Source organism: Rattus norvegicus, chromosome X (genome assembly GCF_036323735.1).
Source record: "Rattus norvegicus strain BN/NHsdMcwi chromosome X, GRCr8, whole genome shotgun sequence".
Taxonomy (NCBI): Eukaryota; Metazoa; Chordata; class Mammalia; order Rodentia; family Muridae; genus Rattus; species Rattus norvegicus.
In genome coordinates, this window is record NC_086039.1 from 47,483,338 (window position 1) to 47,504,474 (window position 21,137).

Consider the following 21,137-nt stretch of genomic DNA (forward strand, 5'->3'; position numbering starts at 1 on the left):
CCATCACATGCTTTCACAAGCACATTGCAGACACTTAACAAAAAATTATGGATTCTCTATAACTTCATTTATAACTAATTCTAGTAAATAAAAGACATACTTCATAAACACTAGTAGATCAGATGTGGTTCTTAATTCCTTATACAGTATTTTAGCAGGAAAAACCAGCTGAAGTATTATGGATGAAGACAAAGAATGAGCTAGCTTACCTGAATACATCCTTCATCAATTTTGCCCCTTTCAGGATCCATTTTAAAGTGTGCAGTTTTTTGAAAATGGTACATCACAGGAAGTGATATGGACTGATTTTTTACAATGCACAGAATATCTGAATGTTCACCCATATGACAAGGTGCAAACGTAAGTGCTTTTCCTGGATCAAACTGTAATATGACAGGAAGTCCAGACCCTGTCAGTGCTAATTCCACTTTTTGAAGTCGATTACCTGAAAAAAATAATAAATATAGAACACAGTGAGGAGTGTTCAGAAAATCAGAAATGCATTTGTCTAGCCCACATGATATCACTCTAAAAATATGATGATAAATGGGAACTCCACTCAAACATGAGTGAGTAAATGCAGTGACTACCTTCTCTAAGCTACACATAATTTTGGGTCTTGACACAGTTAAGAATAAAAAAGAAGCTACTCTGATGGATTTACATTCTGGAGAGTAAGACTGACAGAGAAAAACAACATTTAAAACAGTCCCTGAGAACTATATGCAAAGGGAAAGTAGAGTGAGACAGAATACAATGCCTTAGAGACATTGTTTTAGGTAGGGATATTCAAACAGGCCACTTTTTATATACACAGCAACATTTGGGCAAGCATTCAATGGAAATGAACATCCATGAAAAATGTATTCCAAGCACAAAGAACAAAGTCATGAACTCTAAAGTACAAATGTGCTTCTCATGTTCAAAAAAGTTATAAGAAACCAAGAATACACATTACCTCACGATAAAGAATTAGACAAAGCAATATCTTACAAATGGACTAAGAAACAAGCTGATAAGGTCATATTAATATGTAACAAAATTGACCTCAAGTCAGAACTAAGCAAAGGAGATAGGGAAGGACAAAACAGGCTCATCAAAGAAAAAAATCCACCAAAAGGCATTTCAATTCTTAACATCCATGCCCCAAACACAGGGAAACCCAAGTTTGTCAAAGAAACATTACTGTAGTCTAAATTGCATAGTGATCCTCACAGGCAACTAGGACATCCAGAGAATCCTAAGTACATAATTTAAAATCCTATAACTCCATTAAATTGAAATATCTCCAAGAAATGGATAATTTTGACCACAGATACCACTTGCCAAAGTTAAATCACAATCAAATAAATATTTTACATTGACTTATAACCCCTAAAGAAATAGAAATAGCAATTACAAGTTATCCAATGACAAAAAAATAGAACCAGAGTGTTTTAGTGCAGATTTCCACCAGACTTTCAAAGAAGAGTTGATGCCAATACTCATCAAATAGACTCACAAAATGAGAAACAGTTGGAATGCTGCCCAATTAACTTTATGAGACCACAGCTACAGTGACACCCAAACCTCACGGAGACTCAACAATGAGAGAGAGAGAGAGAGAGAGAGAGAGAGAGAGAGAGAGAGAGAGAGAGAGAGAGAATATTACAGAGCAATTTCTCTTATGAATATAGTTCTAAAACTACTCAAAAAATATGTGCAAAACAAATGGTAGCATATACCAAAAAGATCATCCAGAATGATAAAGTAGGCTTTAGCTCAGAAATGCAGTAATGGCTCAATATGCAAAAATCAAGAAATGTAATGCATCATATAATCAAACTACAAGGAATAAATACACATGATCATATCATTAGATGCTGAAAAGATCTTTGAAAAATGCAAGATCTCTTCATGATGAAAATCCTAGAGAGATTAGGGATACAAGAGACAAAACTAAACACAATAAAGAAAATTTACATCAAGCCTATGGCCAAATTAAATGGAGAAAAACTCAAAGCAATTCCACTAAAGATCAAGACAAGGCTATTTCCTCTTTCCATATATATTCAAGACAGTATTTGAAATCTTAACTAGAACAATAATACTACTAAAGGAAATGAAAGGAATAAAAATTAGAAAGGAAGAATTCAACATATCACATTATATATAGTATAATGCATATATATATATATATATATATATATATATATATGCAACCCAAAAACTTCCACTGGGGTACTCTTACAGCTGATAAAGACTTTCAGTAACATAGCTAAATGCAAGATTAACTCAAAACAATCAGTGGCCCTTCAATAAACAAAGAACAAATGGACTGAGAAATAAATCAGGGAATCGTCATATTTTACAATAGCCTCAAATATTATAAAATATCTTGATATAAGCCCAACTTAAAAATTGAAAGTTTTTTTATGAAAAAAAGTCATTCTTTGAAGAAAGAAACTGGAGAAGATATCAGATTATGGATAGATCTCCCATAGTCATGGATCAGTAGAATTAATATAGTAAAACCGGCCATCCTACTACAAGCAATCAAAAGATTCAATAAAACCTCATCAAAATCCCAACACAATTCTTTACAGACCTTTAAATGGCCATTCCTAACTTTATATGAAAAAACAAACACACACCAGGTTAACTGAAAGATGTGCTGGAGGTCTCACCATTACAGATCTCATGTAGTAGTAGTAGTACAGAGTAGTATCCACATGACACTGGCATAAAAAGATACCTTTTTCAGTGTGATCAAATTGAAGACCCAGACATAAATCTACACACACAGGGAAACCTGAGTTTTGAAAAAAAATAGTCAAAAATACACACTTGATGAAAACAAAAGACAATATAGTAAACAAATTCTGCTAGTCTAACTGGATGTCTGCATTTGGAAGAATGCAACTAAAGGTATACTTATCGCCCTGCAGAAAACTTGATTAGAAGTGAGTCAAAATCTTTGATATAAAACCAGATACACAAAGCCTGATAGAAAAGAATATGGGGAATAACCTTGACACAGAAGAAGACTTTCTAAAAAGAACACCAATAAGGGCAGATACTATGATCAAAAATTAATAAATGGGACTTCATGAAATTGAAGTTTCCATAAACCAAAGGATTCAATCAATCAGACAAATCAGTAACCTACAGAATATTAAAAGATGTTTACCAATTAATATCCAAAATATATAAAGAACTAAAGAAACCAAATTTCAACAAACAAGTAATCCAATTTTTAAAAATGGGGCACAGATCTAAACAGAACGCTCAATAGAGAAATCTCAAATAGCTGAGAAATAAAGAAATGTTCAACATCTTTAGCCATCAAGGAAACTTTGAGAGTGTCAAGAGTGGCTAAAATCAATAATACAAGTGACAGCTCATGCCGGCTTGGATGTTGAGCAATGAAAAACTCCTCCATTGCTGGTAGGAGTGCAAACTTGTACATCCATTATGCAAATGTCTATTTCTCAGAAAGTTGGGAATTGATCTACCTCAAGATCCAGCTATACCACTCTTAGGAATATTCCCAAAGGTTGCTCCATCCACAAAGACATTTAGTCAACCATGTTTTTTTAGCTTTATTCATGATAGCCAGAAAACAACCTAGATGCCCCTAACAAAAGAATGGATAAAGAAAGAGTGGTACATGTACATATTAGAGTATTATTCAAGCTGTTAAAAAACTAAGATCGTGAAATTTGAAGTCAAATAGATGAAACTATTAAAAACCAACCTGAGCGAGGCAAACTAGACCCAGAAAAATAAATATTGTATATATTGGCTTTTAAGTAGATATTAGTCATTAAGTAAATAATAACCAAGCTACACTCCCTAGGTGCAGAGAGATTAGGTAAAGAGACAAGGTTTAAGGAAGGAATACATGGATCTCCTTGGGAAGAAGAAATAGAATATAGCATTTACAGGTAGACTGGGGATGGGAGCAGGAGGATAAGGTATAGGGGGAGATAGTGCAGAAAGGAATGACTGGAATTAGGAGCTATTTCTGGGGGTGTATAAACCTAATGCGGCAGAAACTTCCTGAAATATATGAAAGTGATCCTAATGGGAATTCCTAGAGATGAGTAATGTGGAGTCACAATTTGCCATCTCTTGTTAACAGGTGAGGCTTCCTGTGGTAGGATTGTATTGCATTCAATTAAATTGTTGGCCAAGGAAACCCATTGGAAATCCCCAAACAACACATGCTGTATCTAGAAAAAGGGATTGCTCTCTGAAAAATGACAGCATTTAATAATCTTAGTTTTATACTTACTTTTCATGGTGTCGGAGTTATCATCTCTCAAAAATCCTTCTTTACTTCCCACAAAATCAAATCTCACAAAGAGAGCATAGTCTTGCCTATGTGAAGGTCCAACATCCTTTTTAATATCAACTACTAGCCTGTAAATATCATAATCCATTATTCTTAAGGCAAAGGTGACATATTTTTGTCAATTGTCAGTATAAATTGTTAACCTAATCCTTAAATCTATGCAAGCAGATGGAAACTAATAAAAAATATAGCTGTTACCCATCCTGCAAATTTACTAACAAAGGAAGATTTCAGAGCATAAAGCTCAGAGAAAATACTACTTAATACAAATATTTCTAAAACAAGACTAACTTAAACATAACAACTTTCGCAAACCTCTATCAAATGCCACAGTGATTTTTTTTCCAGGAAGAATTCTGTGTAGCTAAGGACTATATAATAACACATATCATCCTGGTAGTAATCTCTGTTATGTATTTGTTTTCTCTAGTAAACTAACTTTATATTATCAATCATGTGGAGAATGTAATTAGAGAACATGATTTATATGAATCAGAACTTACTAGAGAAATTTAAAGGTAGGAGAGAAACAAAAGAAAGATTCAAGAATAAAGCTAAAGATAGATTACATCATAGGGTTGGTTGCTGACTATATTTTTCTAGCTTACCTATATGTTATCTCTTCTGTCAGTGGATACACAAAAAGTTGATGTGTGTACTGGCTAGTTTTGTGTGTCAACTTGACCCAAGCTAGAGTTATCACAGAAAAGGTGCCTCAGATGTGGAAATGCCTTCATGAGACCCAGCTATAAGGCATTTTCTCAACTTGTGACCAAAGGGGGAGGACCCAGCCCACTGTGGGTGGTGCCATCCCTGGGCTGGTGATCTTGGGATCTATAAGAAAGCAAGCTGAGCAATCAGGGGAAGCAAGACGGTAAGAAATATTCCTCCATGGCCTCTGCATCAACTCCTGCTGCCTGACCTGCTTGAGTTCCAGTCCTGACTTCCTTTGGTGATGAAACAGCAATGTGGAAGTGTGAGCTGAATAAACCTTCCTCCCCAACTTGCTTCTTGGTCATGATGTTTGTACAAAAATAGAAACTCTGACTAAGACAATATGTAATAATAAAGTGGAATACACGTGATGTTCACAACATATTTAACAATGACTTCAAATATTCACACCTAAATTTCCATACTAGACTCCCCAAATAAAGTTAAAATGCTGTCATAGAAAAGAACATTTGGATTGTTTAAAAGTATATAAGGGTGGAGCAGGCTGAAGAGGTGGCTCAACAGTTAGGATAACCCAGACTATTTCCCAGAAGTCACATTAAGTGACTCATGACAATGTACACACTCAGATAAGAAACACAGACATACTCATAAAATAACATAGTAAGTGTGTGTGCTGAACATTATCTCATAGATTTTCTAAAGAAAATTCCTATACAAAATATTATTAAGACAATTTTGATTATATGAGTAAGGCAATTATTGATTAGCTTTCTGCCTTAGTTTCATTTTTCTTCTTTGTTTTGTTTGCTTGTTTTTTCTTTTTTGGTTGTTGTTGTTGTTGTTGACATAATGAACCAATTGAAAAGATAAAGGTTTATTTTAGTTCAAAATTCCAGGTCAAATTCCATCAATGCATAGAAGTCAAGGCAAAAATTTAGTTAGCCGCATAATAGTCACAGGGCAGAGCAGAGAGAAATAAACACATATGTCTATAGTACTCAATAAGAGTATACTACTATTATACAGCAAAAGATTAAAAAACAGAGAATAGTACAACCCACTTTCAGAATGGATCCCTCCATCACTTAGGGCAATCTTCCGTATACATGACCATGGGACAATCTGATGTAAGTAATTAATCTAACCATCATGTTCTCTTAAATTAAAATACAATTCAGCCTTCAAAAATATGGTATCACTAAGTAACAATGTCATAATGGAAGTGCACTGAACATGACCCTCTCAAAAAGAAAAATTGTTAGGTGGGTTATTTACACACAAACATACTAAGGTATACTGTTGGTTGAACATTGACGGTATTCAGTCAGAAAGGATTTTGTCCTGGTAAGAGCATATATTTGTCCTCTAATATGTTTCACTATGACATCAAACAAATTTGGATAGTGTGTAGTTACTATAATTTTCATTAATAATTGACATTACAATTTAATTCACTTTTGCTTACTTTGGGCTGAAACAAAATGTAATGACAATCTTTTGATAAGGGAGTAATGACCCTTCATTGGGAACGCAGGACATAAAATCGGTCATATCTATTTTCTTTATTTTGTTTAAGTAGGAAAGATTATTTAAGGCAATATCTGTCCTTTGATGAATATTTGCTCCCTGTAATATAAAAAAGATACAAAATCGTATTAGGGTATAGCAAATAACATATTTTAAAAAGTTTTTAAATTTTTCATAATATAGAAAATGAAAAATATTTGTCTATAAGATAGCATATACCTAAATTTGATTAAGGCACATGATCCGATTCAAAATTTGAGGAGAATTGAGTTAGTCACTAATTTGCAAGAAGCACTCATCTAGTTTATTTCAGACATGATGTGGCACTTTTGATTAGTTTGCTTACCAGCTCTTCTCCAACACAATCATCTTGCATTATTGCCACCCAGTTTACAGTTTCAGGGCTATTGTTATACAGAAGAGCATGCTCAATTTTTGATGTTCCAAAGAACACAGAACCAAACCGTATACATTCCAATTTCCTTTCACTATTCATGTGAAACAATTCGATTATCTGTTCAACTACACGCACTTTGATGTTCAAGAATGTTTCCGGACGACCTTGCAAACTCACTCTATAAGAAAATAAGATTTGTACATGTGTAAGTATTTTCATTATAAATTTAAATATTTATTTCTTCTAAGTATTTGGAACAAGACTTTTTAAATGGCATTATAACTAACTCAGAAGACTAAGAGCGGTTCCTTTCATATGCTATTAGATGATATCAGATTCTATAAAGTGAAATATATATGTAACTTCACTTAGTCTGTACTTGAAACAAGAATGTTGGAAAACCGTAAGATTAATAAGATTAGCTCAAGAATTCTAAGACTCCATTTTAACTCATTCAAGCCAGGTCCAGCCCAATTTCATCAATATACAAATAGCACAATTCCTTAAAGAATATTGCTCTGAATCTAAACCACTCCCACAGCTCTCTATACCCAAATCTCGAGGGAGAAAGAGCTGGACTCTCAAATTGCTGAAAATCCTGAGAGATCAGGGGATACCACCACTTCAGCTCACATTCTTGGTCAAAGAGAAACCTGCCTAGTGCCCTCTAAAAACAAGAACCTAGGAGCAGACAGGGGCAGGACCCTTCTGGTTTCAGCCTGAGCCCAGAGCTGAAAGCCAGGCACCGGGAGGGCTGACTCACCGGAGAGCAGAGGTAAGACCAACTCTCTGCTCCATGTAACCCATCTGGAGGCTTCAAGACACACAAACTCAAGAGCAGCTCTCTGTTCCCAGATCTGGCTGAAAGAAAACAGGTCTACAGGAGTGCTGATATACAGGCCTACAGGAGGGTTGAGCCACTCTCAAAGACAGCAAAAGAAGCTAACACTAGAGACAACGTGCGGGCCAGAGGCAACTGAAGGAACCTAAGCAACAGAAACCAAGGCTACTTGGCCTCATCAGAGCTCAGTTCTACCACAAAAAACAAACACTGCATATCCCAAAACACCGGAAAGGCAGGATTTGTATTTAAAATCACATCTCATGAGGATAATAGAGCACTTTAAGAAGGGCATAAATAACTCCCTTAAGGAAAGAAATATTCAGCATCCTTGGTCATCAGGGAAAGACAAATCAAAACAACCCTGAGATTCCACTTTACACCAGTCAGAATGGCTAAGATAAAAACCTCAGGTGACAGCAGATGCTGGCTAGCATGTGAGGAAAGAGGAATATTCCTCCATTGTTGGTACTGCAAATGGTTCAACCACTCTGGAAATCAGTCTGGAGGTTCCTCAGAAACTTGGACATTCCACTACCTGAGGACCCAGCTATACCTCTCCTGGGCATATACCCAAAAGATGTTCCAAACCACGACAAAGACACATGCTCCACTATGTTCATATCAGCCTTATTTATAATAGCCAGACACTGGAACAGAGGAATGGATTCAAAATATGTGGTATAGCTACACAATGGAGTACTATTCAGTAATCAAAAACAATGACTTCATGGAATTCATAGGCAAATGGAATGAACTAGAAAATATCATCCTGAGTGAGGTAACCCAATCACAGAAAAACACAAATGGTATGCACTTACTGATAAGTGGATATTAGCCCAAAAGCTTGAATTACTCAAGACACAATCTTCCTGTGAAGATCAAGAAAAAGGATGACCAAAATGTGGATGCTTCCACTCCTTCTTAAAATCGGGAACAAAAATAATCCATAAGAGGGGATATGGAGGCAAAGTTTAGAGCAGAGACTGAAGGAACAGACATTCAAATGCTACCCCACATGTGACCCATATATTTATAGCCACCAAAACAAGATAAGGCTGATGAAGCTAAGAAGTGCATGCTGAAAGGGACCGCGGATATAGATCTCTCCTGAGAGATACAACCAGACCATGTCAAATACAGAGGTGAATGCTAGTAGCAAACCAATGAACTGAGAACAGGACCCCCTTTGGGGGAAGAGGAATAATTGAAAGAGCTAAAGTTTGGAGGTAATAGAGGAAGGATTAGAAGAGCTAAAGGGGCTTGCAACCCCATAAGAACAACAATGCCAACCAATCAGACCTTCCAGGTACTAAACCATTATGCAAAGACTATACATGGACAGACCCAGGCTTCCAAAGGCATATGTAGCAGAAAATAGCCTTGTTTGGCCATCAGTAGAAGGGAAAGCCATTGTTCCTGCCATGGTTGGAACCCCCAGTGCAGGAGAAAGTCAGGGAGTGGTAAGGGGGGTGGGGCCTGGGGGAACACACTTATGGGGAAGGGGGAAGGAATAGGGGACTTATGGACAGGAAACCAGGAAAGGGATTAACATTTGAAATGTAAATAAAGAAATACATCCAATAAAAAAAGAAAAAGAAAGAAATACAGGAAAACACAGGTAAAAAAGTAGAAGACCTTAAAGAAGAAACACAAAATGCCCTTAAAAATTACAGTAAAACACAACCAAACAGATATAGGAATTGAACAAAACCATTCAGGATGTAAAAATTGAAATAGAAACAATAAAGATGGCACAAAGGGAAACAATCCTGGAGATAGAAAACCTAGGAAAGGGATCAAGACTCATAGACAAAGGAATCACCAACAAAATACAATAGCTAGAAGAGAGAATCTCAGGGGCAAAAGATACCATAGAAAACATTGACACAACCATCAAAGAAAATGTAAAATGCAAAAATCTCCTAACCCAAAACATCCAGGAAATACAGGACACAATAAGAAGACTAAACCTAACAATAATAGGTATAGGAGAGAGTGAAGACTCCAAACTTAAAGGGCCAGTAAATATCTTCAACAAAATTATACAAGAAAACTTGCCTGATCTAAAGAAAAAGATGCTCATAAGCATACAAGTAGCCTACAGAACTCCAAATAGATGGTCCAGAAAAGAAAGTCCTCCCGTCACATAATAGTAAAAATATCAAATTCAAAAAACAAAGAAAGAATTTTAAAAGCACTAAGGGAAAAAGGTCAAGTAACATATAAAGGCAGACCTATCAGAATTAAACCAGACTTCATACAAGAGACTATGAAAGCCAGAAGATCTTGGATGGATGTCAAACAGACCCTAACAGAACACAAATTCCAGCCCAACCTACTATATCCACCAAAACTGTCAATTCACATAGATGGAGAAACCAAGATATTCTGTAACAAAACAAAATTTACACAATATCTTTCTACAAATCCAGCCCTACAAAGGATAAGAGATAGAAAACTCTAACACAAGGAAGGAAACTACACCCTAGAAAAAGCAAGGAAGTAGTCCCCTTACAACAAAACCAAAGGAAAAGAGACACACAAACATAATTCCTCCTCTAACAACTAAAATAACAGAAAACAACAATCACTTATTCCTTAATATCTCTTAACATCAATGGAAACAATTCCCCAATAAAAAACATAGACTAACAGAATGGATACTTAAAGAACCCAACATTTTGCTGCACACAGGAAACACACCCGAGGACAAAGACAGACAACAATGCAAAGTAAAAGGCTGGAAAACACCTTTCCAAGGAAATGATCCGAACAATCAAGATGGAGTAGTCATTCTAATATCCAATAAAATCAACTTTCAACCAAAAGTTATCAAAAAACATAAGGAAGGACACTTCATATTCATCAAAGAAGAATCCACCTAGATGAACCCTCAATCCTAAATATCTATGCTCCAAATGCAAGGGCAACTACAGTCATTAAAAAAAAAAAACTTTACTAAAGCTCAAATCATACATTGCACCACACAGGGTAATAGTAGGAAACTTCAACCCACCACTCTCCTCAAGAGACAGGTCATGGAAACAGAAAGTGAACGAAGATACAATAAAACTAATGGAAGTTATGCACCAAATTAATTTAACAGATACCTAAAGGACATTTCATTCTAAAACAAAAGAATATATATTCTTCTCAGCATGACATTGTACCATAAAATCAGTCACAAAGCAGGCCACAACAGATACAAGAACCTTGAAATAATCCCATGCATCCTATCAGATCACCACAGACTATGGCTGGTCTTCAATAACAACAACAATAACTACAGAAAGCCCACACATACATAGAAGTTGGACAACGCTCTACTCAATGATAACTTGGACAAGACAGTAATAAAGAAAGAAATTAAAGGCATTTTAGAATTTAATGAAAATGAAGGCACAACATATCCAAACTTAAGGGATGCAATGAAGGCAGTGCTAATAGGAAAACTCAAAGGTCTGAATGTCTCCAAAAAGAAACAGGATAGTACATACATTAGGTGCTAGACAGCACTAGAGCTCCAGAACAAAAAGAAGCAAATAACCCAATAGGACCAGAAGGTAAGACATAATCAAACTCATGGCTGAAATCAAACAAGTAGAAACAAAAAGGTCTATACAAAGAATCAACAAAACCAGGAGCTAGTGCTTTGAGAAAATCAACAAGATAGACGAACCCTTACCTAAATAACTAGAGGGCACAGAGAGTGTATCAAAATTAACAAAATCAGAAAAGGGAGACTTAAGAACAGAATCAGAGGAAATTCAAAAATTATCAGCTACTACTACAAAATCCTGTATTCAACAAAACTGGAAAATCTGGAGGAAATGGACAATTCTCTAAACAAATACTAGGTACCAAAGTTGAATCGGGAAGAGATAAACCACCTAAACAATCCCATAACTCCTAAAGAAATAGAAGCGGTTATTAAAAGTCTCCCAACCAAAAACATACCCATGACCAGATGGGTTTAGTGCAGAAGTCTCTCAGACCTTCATAGAAGACCTCATACCAATACTGTCCAAACTATTCCACAAAATAGAAACAGAAGGATCAGTACCCAATTCCTTCTATGAAACCACGATTACTCTTATACATATACCACACAAAGACCCAACAAAGAGAACTTCAGACCAATTTTCCTTATGAATGTCAACACAAAAATACTCAAAATTCTTGTAAACCAAATCCAAGAACACATCAAAACAATCATCCATCATGATCCAGTAGGCTTCATCCCAGGGATATGGGGCTGATTCAATATATGGCAATCCATCAACCTAATCCACTATATAAAGAAACTCAAAGAAAAAAGAACACATGATCATTTGATTATTTGCTGAGAAAGCATTTGTCAAAATTCAATACCACTTCAGGATAAAAATCTTGGAAAGAGCAGGAATTCAAGGCCCATACCTAAACAAAGTAAAAGCAATATACAGCAAACCAGTAGCCCACACCAAACTACTTGAAAACTTGAAGCAATCACACTAAAATCAGGGACTAGACAAGGCCACCCACTCTCCCCCTACTTATTCAATATAGTACTTGAAGTCATAGGCAGAGAAATCAGAAAACAAAAGGAGGTCAAAGGGATACAATGCAAGGAAGAAGTCAAAATATCATTATTTGCAGATAATATGATAGTATACTTAAGTGTACCTAAAAGTTCCACAAGAGAAATACTAAACCTGATAAACAACTTCAGCAATGTGGCTGGGTATAAAATTATCCTCTACTCAAAGGATAAACAGACTAGGAAAAAAATTAGGGAAATGACACCCTTCACAATTGTCCCAAAAAACATAAAATGCCTCGTTGTGATTCTAACCAAGCAAGTGAAAGAAATGTACGACAAGAACTTCTAGTCTCTGAAGAAAGAAATTGAAATTGAAGATCTCAGAAGATGGAAAGACACCCCATGCTCATGGATATGCAGGATTAATACTATAAAAATGGCCATTTTGCAAAAGCAATCTATAGATTCAATGCAATCCCCATCAAAATGCCAACTCAATTCTTCCCAGAGTTAGAAAGATCAAGTTGGAAATTCACTGGGAATAACAAAAAAATAAAATAAAATAAAAAAACAAGAATAGGAAAACTATTCTCAGCAATAAAAGAACTTCTGGGAGAATCATGATCCCTGACCTCAAGCAGTATTACAGACCAGTAGTGATAAAAACTGTATGGTATTGGTACAGAAACAGGCAGGTAGATCAGTGCAAGAGAATTGAAGACCCAGAAATGAACCCACACACCTATGGTCACTTGATCTTTGACAAAGGAGCTAATGCCTTCCAGTGGAAAAAAAGATAGCATTTTCAACAAATGATGCTGGTTCGATTAGACTTCACCTGTAAAAGAATGCAAATTGACCCATTCATATCCCTTCATACAAAGCTTAAGTCCAAGTGGATCAAGGAACTCCACACTAAGTCAATATATTCAAGCCAAAAAAAAAAAAAGAAAAAAATGGGGAAGAGCGTCGCACACATGTGCACTGGGGAAACTTTCCTGAACAAAAACCAATGGCTTATTCTCTAAGATCAAGAATCAAAAAATGGGACCTAATAAAACTGCAAAGCTTCTGTAAGGCAAAGGACACTGTCATTAGGACAAACAGCAACAAACAGATTGGGAAAAGATCTTTCCCAATCCTAAATCTGGTAGAAGGCTAATATCCAATATATAGAAAGAACTGAAGAAATTAGACTCCAGAGAGACAAATAACCCTATTGAAAATGGATTACAGAGCTAAACAGAGAATTCTCAACTGAGGAATATCGAATAGCTGAGAGGTACCTGAAGAAATGCTTAACATCCTTAGTCATCAGGAAAATGCTAATCAAAACAACCCTGAAATTCCACCTCACACCAGTCAGAATGGCTAAGATCAAAACCTCAGGTGACAACAGATGCTTGTGAGGATGTGGAGAAAGAGGAACACTCCTCCATTGTTGGTGGGATTGCAGACTGGTACAACCATTCTGGAAATCAGTCTGGAGGTTCCTCAGATAATTGGACATTGCACTACCTGAGGACTCAGCTCTACATCCCCTGGGCATATACCCAAAAGAAGCTCCAACATACAACAAAGACACATGCTCCATTATGTTTATAGCAGCCTTATTCAAAATAGCCAGAAGCTGGGAAGAACCCAGATACCCTTCAACAGAGGAATGGATACAGAAAATATGGTATATCTATACAATGAATTACTACTCAGCTATCAAAAACAGTGACTTCATAGGCAAATGGATGGAACTAGAAAATATCACCCTGAGTACAGTAATCTAATCACTGAAAAACACACAGGGTATGCACTCACTGATAAGTAGACATTAGCCCAAAAGCTCAAATTACCACAGACCATGTGAAGCTCAAGAAGAAGGATGGCCATAGTGTGGATGCTTCACTCCTTCTTAAATGCAAGTACAAAAATATTCATAGGAGGGGATAAGGAGGCAAAGTTTGGAGCAGAGACTGAAGGAATGGCGATTCAGAGCCTGCCTGCCCCACCTGCCTATACAGCCCATATATATATACAGCCATCAAAACTAGATAATATTGATGAAGCCAAGAAGTGCTTGCTGGCAGAAGCCTGATATAGCTGTCTCCTGAGAAGCTCAGCCAGAGCATGTCAAATACAGAGGTGAATGCTAACAGCAAACCATTGAACTAATAATGGGGTTCCAGTTGGAGGAATTAAAGGATTCAAGGAGCTGAGGGGGCTTGCAACCCCATAAGAACAATACCAATCAACCAGAGCTCCCAGGGACCAAACCACTACCCAAAGACTACACATGGACAGACCCATGGCTCCAGCTGCATATGTAGCAGAGGATGGCCTTGTTGGGCACCAATGGGAGGAGAAGCCTTTGGTCCAGCCAAAGCTGGACCCCGCCCCAGTGTAAGGGAATGTCAGGGGCAGGGAGGTGGGAAGGGGGCATGGTTGGGAGGGAGAACCCCTTTATAGAAAAAGTGTAGGAGGATGGGATAGGGGTCTTATGGCCAGGAAACCATGAAAGGGAATAACATTTGAAATGCAAATAAAAATATCCAATAATAAAATAAAATAAAAAGAAAGTATGTACCTTAACCCATCCTACCCCCCACAGAGAAAGAAAATCGCACATCTTTCTCCTTTTTTCAGTAATTAATCAAATGTCTTGAGCAGGCTGTTAAAAAATATCTCAAATCTCCACACTTCTCTTAAATTTCCCAATCTGAGCCCTAGCTTTGTCCTTTTCTATTGCCTTTTTACTTTACTTTTATAACATGTAGTCAGACTGTCAAGTCCTCTTTGTACTGCCTGATCTGCTTCATGCACTGGTGTTACTGTGACTTTCTGAAATGCAAAATGTTCCTCGGATTAATTTTCATCCTTCAAAATAGAACCTTACCTCACAACAAGCTCACAACTGTATCTAAAAAGCCACAACTGTGGCCTTCAGTAAGAAATACATCTTATATGCAATGATTGAAGCAAATCTGATAAAAATGTTGCCCCACTGAATCCTGTGCCATTTGTTTTAATCTCACCTTGCATCACTCCCTTGTATTTCTTCAACTTTATATTGCCTCTGATCCTTCAATAGTTAATACAATAGAAAATCTCTAAAGTTTCGAATCTTCTTTCTCTGCCTGGCGTTTTTGCCTTGGATTACATAAATTATGATGATAATCCAAGTTATCATCAACATTCACTTACACACTTACACACACACACACACACACACACACACACACACACACCAGACATATATGCTACCTAGTTCCTAATTAGTGATGAGTGTATGATTCATCTACCAATTTATTAATAGTTTATTATGGACCATTCACTCATATCCAGAAAACTGATACTAGGAGCTGCTATTATGTGTATCCAAATGCTCTTGTCAAGTACTTTCCCTTGCTGAGCACTATCTATATTTGTATATTTTGACATATAGGAATAACTAAATGAATTACTAGCAAATGAAAAAAATGAGAGAGGGTAAACAAGCAATCAATCTGAAAGAAGATAACAGGAAATATTTGTGTTCCATATAAGCATTTTTCTTTTCAAAAAACGTACTATATATTTACCTTGCCACTTCATTTACAGTTCGGGCCTGGTCTGCACAGAAATCCACTTTGATGACCATTGATGATTTAGCCTTTACAATACCACTACTTGGAGAAATGACAATAGGTAACTGACCCTGGTAATCTGTTTTAAACATCCCTAAGGAGAGTAATAGACACAGTTTATAACTCGACAGTTAAAATACATACACATTACACAGACAGACCACTGTGGAACGAAAGTAATAGCTTTTATTGTAATTACAGATCCTGATACCACTGGAAAAAATCTGAACCCAGCATTAGAATTCAACCTTCATCAGGAGCTAAACCTACTGTATATTCATTTTGGGAAAGTACTTATACTAAGAGTTCAGAATACCCGCGTGCATGCTCTTCTATCCTTGTTCTAACCTGTATGTTCAGCTACATATATCCATTTTGCAAATAAGAAATCAGAGACTTAGATAAGCTGTCTAGCTCTCTAATGCAGGCACTGGATGCTTGGGGAAAAAAAATCAACATTTTGCCCAGGTTTTTTCAATTAATACACGAAGCACTTAAGTGTGAAATGTGGTCAATTTCACACCCAGAAAACCAGTTTTCTCTTAGTGCTTTAGTGTTGGGGTTTTTTTACAAAAATATTTCTCCTGGTCTACAGTTTTCATTTGTGTCATTGAAAAATATTAATATTCCATTCAAATAAAATCTGAATTTTAATTCAGAGAAATTTCATATGTTATACAACTATAACTTGGAGGAGGTTATAAACTAAAATGGATATATTGTTTTTTATTTAATCCCTAAATGATTATGAATGAACAAGTTAAGGAAGAATTTGAAAAGCAAAATACTTTTTTTCAATCAAATATCATTACTCTAAAATATTACCAGTCTTCAGAATCAAAGAACCTAAACCACTTGCCTCAAGATACTCTATTTTTCACATTGGAATCAAAGAGAAAATGAAACTAATATTCTCTTAGTACTCCCACTCAATGAATATTCACTCATCAAAGAACCAAATCACTGAACACTAAATGAATATGATTGAAATAGAAAGAGCTATCAGTTTTATTCTTGTGTATCTTTTGAAGAAATATGTAATTGGATAGATTGGCTTTATGTTAATAATTCCCAATGTTCAAGTGGGCAGCTAAGAAAAAACAATAATGAGGTGAAGAGGATTGGAATTAAGATATCCTTATATATTCATCATACAGTCTAGGGGATACAGTGACTATCTACTATTAGTCCCTCATATTAGATTGGAAGACAAGGCAATCTTGCATTTAATGTTGTTGACCATCTAATCAAAAAAAAAAAAAAAAGACAGACTATATCTATGGCTGCCATCAATAAAAACTGTATCTGACAATACATATTCTTATGAAAACATCTGAGCCACAATAAAACATTCTAAAAATAATGTAATCTGGAGAAAAGTGTTCTTTCAGTGACAAATGAATAAATTATTAAAAGCCTTCAAGGGACCATGATGTGAACACCAAGTTGAGTATGACAAAGAAAAGAAATATTTCATATCCATGATGAAATAACTATTATACAAAAATTTAGGTATATACCTAATTAACCATCATCTATTTACTATTCTGTCCTCATTATAAGGAAATCTCAAATTCGATTTCTTTAAAAACACTTGTCCCTTATGATACAGCTAGTATGTAAGGCATTGGGGTCTAGTTCAGTCTCTGGATGAGAGTAACAATAATGTTACTTCTAAGACACAATTCAGCCTTCCATCCTCAGGAAAATCACCAGTCATGTAACAAAGAGGTGGTGTTAATACAGATTTTAAGAGGCAGGTTCAATTTTCCTGAATGAATGGGTATCTATCGTTTGTAGTTACAACTCTTAAGAGACTTTACAGTTTTTAGCTATTCCAAATAATAGACATCTTTTCTTGATGACTCAGAAAATCTATTATACAATATGCACATTTAAAATAATAATAGTACGTTTTCTAAATGTGTGAGCTTATATGACACAAATATTTACCTGGAGCTTTGCCACGGTTAATAATAGTAATCTCTTTACAATGCACTTTACTATTGGCAACCAATGTGCCAAAATCAACTACTGGCACAATTTCCAGTCGACAGACTGGAATCAGCCTAGAAAAGAAGAAAAGAAGCAAACAATTGTTTAGCTAATTAGTAACATCATCATAATTAGGTTCATGAAGACTACACACACACACAAACACACACACATTTACACACTTTATATACACTTTTAACCCTTAAAACGCCATTTCAGTTTATCTATGGATCCATTGATAACACTGTTGTCAATATGAGAAGTCATACAATGACGTATTTAAGCTATAATACACCCTATTTTTAACAAGGAAAATTGGACTTTAAATATAAACATCATTTGACAGACTACTCATTTATCTCAATTTAGTGTTACTCTAACATACTTGATATTCCTTTTGGGAATCTCCACATAAATGCATTCGATGTCTTTAAACTTGTTAAAAAGGAAGAACTGACTTCAATACTTTGAATGCTATAAAATATGTTAAATTAAAGGAAGGACTGATACTATAACAGAACATTTGGGAAATATTATAATTACATTCTGTTGCTGTGATAAAGCAACACTGACCAAAACCAGCTTAGGGAGGAAAGGATTTATTTGTTGTACATATGAAGATTCCACTCTCTCATTGAGAGCTAAAAAGGTAGAAACTCAACCAACAGCAGAGAGGCAGGAAGCACACAGGAACATTACTAACTGACTTTCTCCCTATGCCTTGTTGAGCTTGCTTTCTTAAACAACCATGATCATCTGGCTAGGGGAGGCACAGACCACAGTGGAATGGATCCATACACAACAATCATTAATTAAGAAAACATACCCACAGACTTGACTACAGGATAATAAAGAACCTCAATTGAGGGTCTTTCTTCACAGGGGACTCTGTATGAGAATGATCAAAATATGTATGGGGTATAAAACAAGATCTCTATACAAAGCAATTTGATTTGTTATGTGTCTTTAATTTAATGTGTTCACACATGGCATATTATAGTGTGTATTTGCAAATATCTTTTAAAAATTCATTGTCACATAATATACTTAGTTTATATTTAGAGTATAAGCTCTACTTTTCAGGATGCCCTTAAGTTTTTAGTACAATTTAGTAACAACAAAATTCTTATAAGACAGAGATGTGCCAATTACATACCCAATTAGAGGAATATCCAGGACTTTATTTCCTACAGAAATAAAGATATGATCAAACGTGTCTTCATTTTTATTAGGATGATATTCCACCATTGCTGTCATCTGAAGGCCAGAAGCTAGCTCCTTATCCAGACTGGTCAACAACAATTTGAACTTTTGTGGAAAAAAGATGAAATCAATGCTATTATTAGTTCCTTATCAGGAATTATTACTATAGCTAGAGAGTGTGTAATATTATCAAACATAGATCCTATCCCCATATAGCTTTTAAAAACACGTTTTAAAACTTTAAACTAATACATGATAATTGTATATGTTTATGGGGAATGATGATTGGGACTGTATTAAAAATGCTCTTAAGTTCCTAGTTCTATAGGGTATGTCTGTCTATAGTAGACACCCAACAAATACCTAGAGTATGACACAAAACTTTCCATTAATGCCTCAATTAATAATTCCTAAAGGAATCAAGAACTTCATGTGTCAGATGGCAATTAATAATAACACTCCATTTTTTTTTTCTCCTAGGGTTTTAAGACACTAGTTTAAGACAATCAAGACATGGTATACAGAATTAGAATTCTTTTTTTTTTAAGTTGAATTTTTTTTAATTTTTTTTATTATTTTTTTTATTAACTTGAGTATTTCTTATATATATTTCAAGTGTTATTCCCTTTCCCGGTTTCCGGGCAAACATCCCCCTCCCCCCTCCCCTTCCTTATGGGTGTCCCCCTCCCAACCCTCCCCCCATTGCCGCCCTCCCCCCATAGTCTAGTTCACTGGGGGTTCAGTCTTAGCAGGACCCAGGGCTTCCCCTTCCACTGGTGCTCTTACTAGGATACAGAATTAGAATTCTTATAAGTAGGTAGTAACCATCATTGTATGCATAATGCTTCATAAAAAAAATGAGACCATTCCTAACACAATATGAAGAATCATATTTTCTATCAGCTTTGCCCTACCTAGTCTCTCCCCCATACCTTGAACTTGAAGCAAATGTTTCTCCAACCCTTCCCTTTTTCCCTCCCTTTCCTCTCTGTGTCTCCCACTTCTCATCATTATTTCTCCTCCCCCTCCATCTCCCTGCCCTTTCCTCTTCCTCCCTTTCCCTTCCTCTCTTTCTCCCTTTCTCTCCCTACCTCCCATTCCTTCTTGTTTCTTCTCCCTCCCTCTTTCCCTACCTTTCTCCCTTCCTCTCAGTCTTCCTCCTTCTTTCTCCTTTTCAGTCCCTCTTTGAGTTTCTCTCCTTCTCTATTCCCTGCTCCTGTCTCTGCCCCACTCTTTACTCCCTCACTCACTCTTCCTCTCCCTCACAATTTTTCCTCCTCCCTCCCTTTCCTCTCTCCACAGCTTCCCCAGCAAATACAATCATTCCCCAGTTCCTCAGCAGCTTAGATTTTGCTATTTGTCCAAAGGGATGTTCAAGTGCTCAAGTGAGGAGGCTACCCAGAAGCTTTCAGTACCCTTAATGTGTCACCTGTGGCTTCGATGGCTCTTGAAACCTGATCTTCTGATTCCAACGGCCCAAATTGTGTACTGTAAGTGGGAGGCGGTACACTTTCCCAGATACTGCATCCTGGAACTTCAGCTCCAACGGGTTTACCCGCAGCTGAACTTCCTTCTTGGCTGTATTATCTACATCCCGAGGGGCTACTGAGCCCCGCTCTAGATCCATTGCAGCCCTCTTGAAAGCCCGCAACCGGATGAGGACTCGACCAACTCCGGACTGTCTAAGGAAACAGAGGTAGCTAGGTAACAAGCACTAGGAAACGACTATTGGAATCCCACCTCACCCCACCCACTGCCGCATGCGCCCAAGCCTGACCATTCGCTCTGGGTCCAGCCTCCCTCACCCAGAAGTCTCCAATGCTTGTCCCTCCCAGACCACGCCCCCGACGTGGATCTACCACTTGCTCCACCTACAAAGGAAACGCTGCTACCCTCGCTGCAGACCTTAAAACCCTCCCCTCCTGTCCCGGCAACAGAAGCTTACGCATGCGCAGTAGCAGTAACCCTTCTTCATTGGTATAGCCCTAGTCCTTGACTTGGCAGTTGGAAGCAAAGTA

At 36.5% G+C, this 21,137-nt stretch overlaps 1 protein-coding gene across 4 annotated transcripts in view; it reads right to left on the reverse strand.

Moving 5' to 3' along the window:
* The window catches only part of Cfap47 (cilia and flagella associated protein 47), a 355,085-nt gene extending 334,253 nt beyond the window's left edge, over positions 1–20,832 (reverse strand). For 3 of the 4 annotated variants that reach the window (XM_063280368.1, XM_063280371.1, XM_063280370.1), the window contains exons 1-8: positions 20,549–20,830; positions 19,073–19,224; positions 17,875–17,990; positions 15,877–16,015; positions 6,888–7,116; positions 6,480–6,640; positions 4,277–4,404; positions 210–445 (exon numbers count right to left, since the gene is read on the reverse strand). In XM_063280368.1, the coding sequence (XP_063136438.1) occupies positions 210–445; positions 4,277–4,404; positions 6,480–6,640; positions 6,888–7,116; positions 15,877–16,015; positions 17,875–17,990; positions 19,073–19,224; positions 20,549–20,746 (1,359 nt within the window). In that variant the 5' untranslated portion in view covers positions 20,747–20,830. Of the gene's footprint in view, positions 1–209; positions 446–4,276; positions 4,405–6,479; positions 6,641–6,887; positions 7,117–15,876; positions 16,016–17,874; positions 17,991–19,072; positions 19,225–20,548 lie in introns of all 4 variants that reach the window. The other variant, XM_063280369.1, reaches the window with a different exon arrangement.
* Between the last annotated feature and the right edge of the window lie 305 nt (positions 20,833–21,137).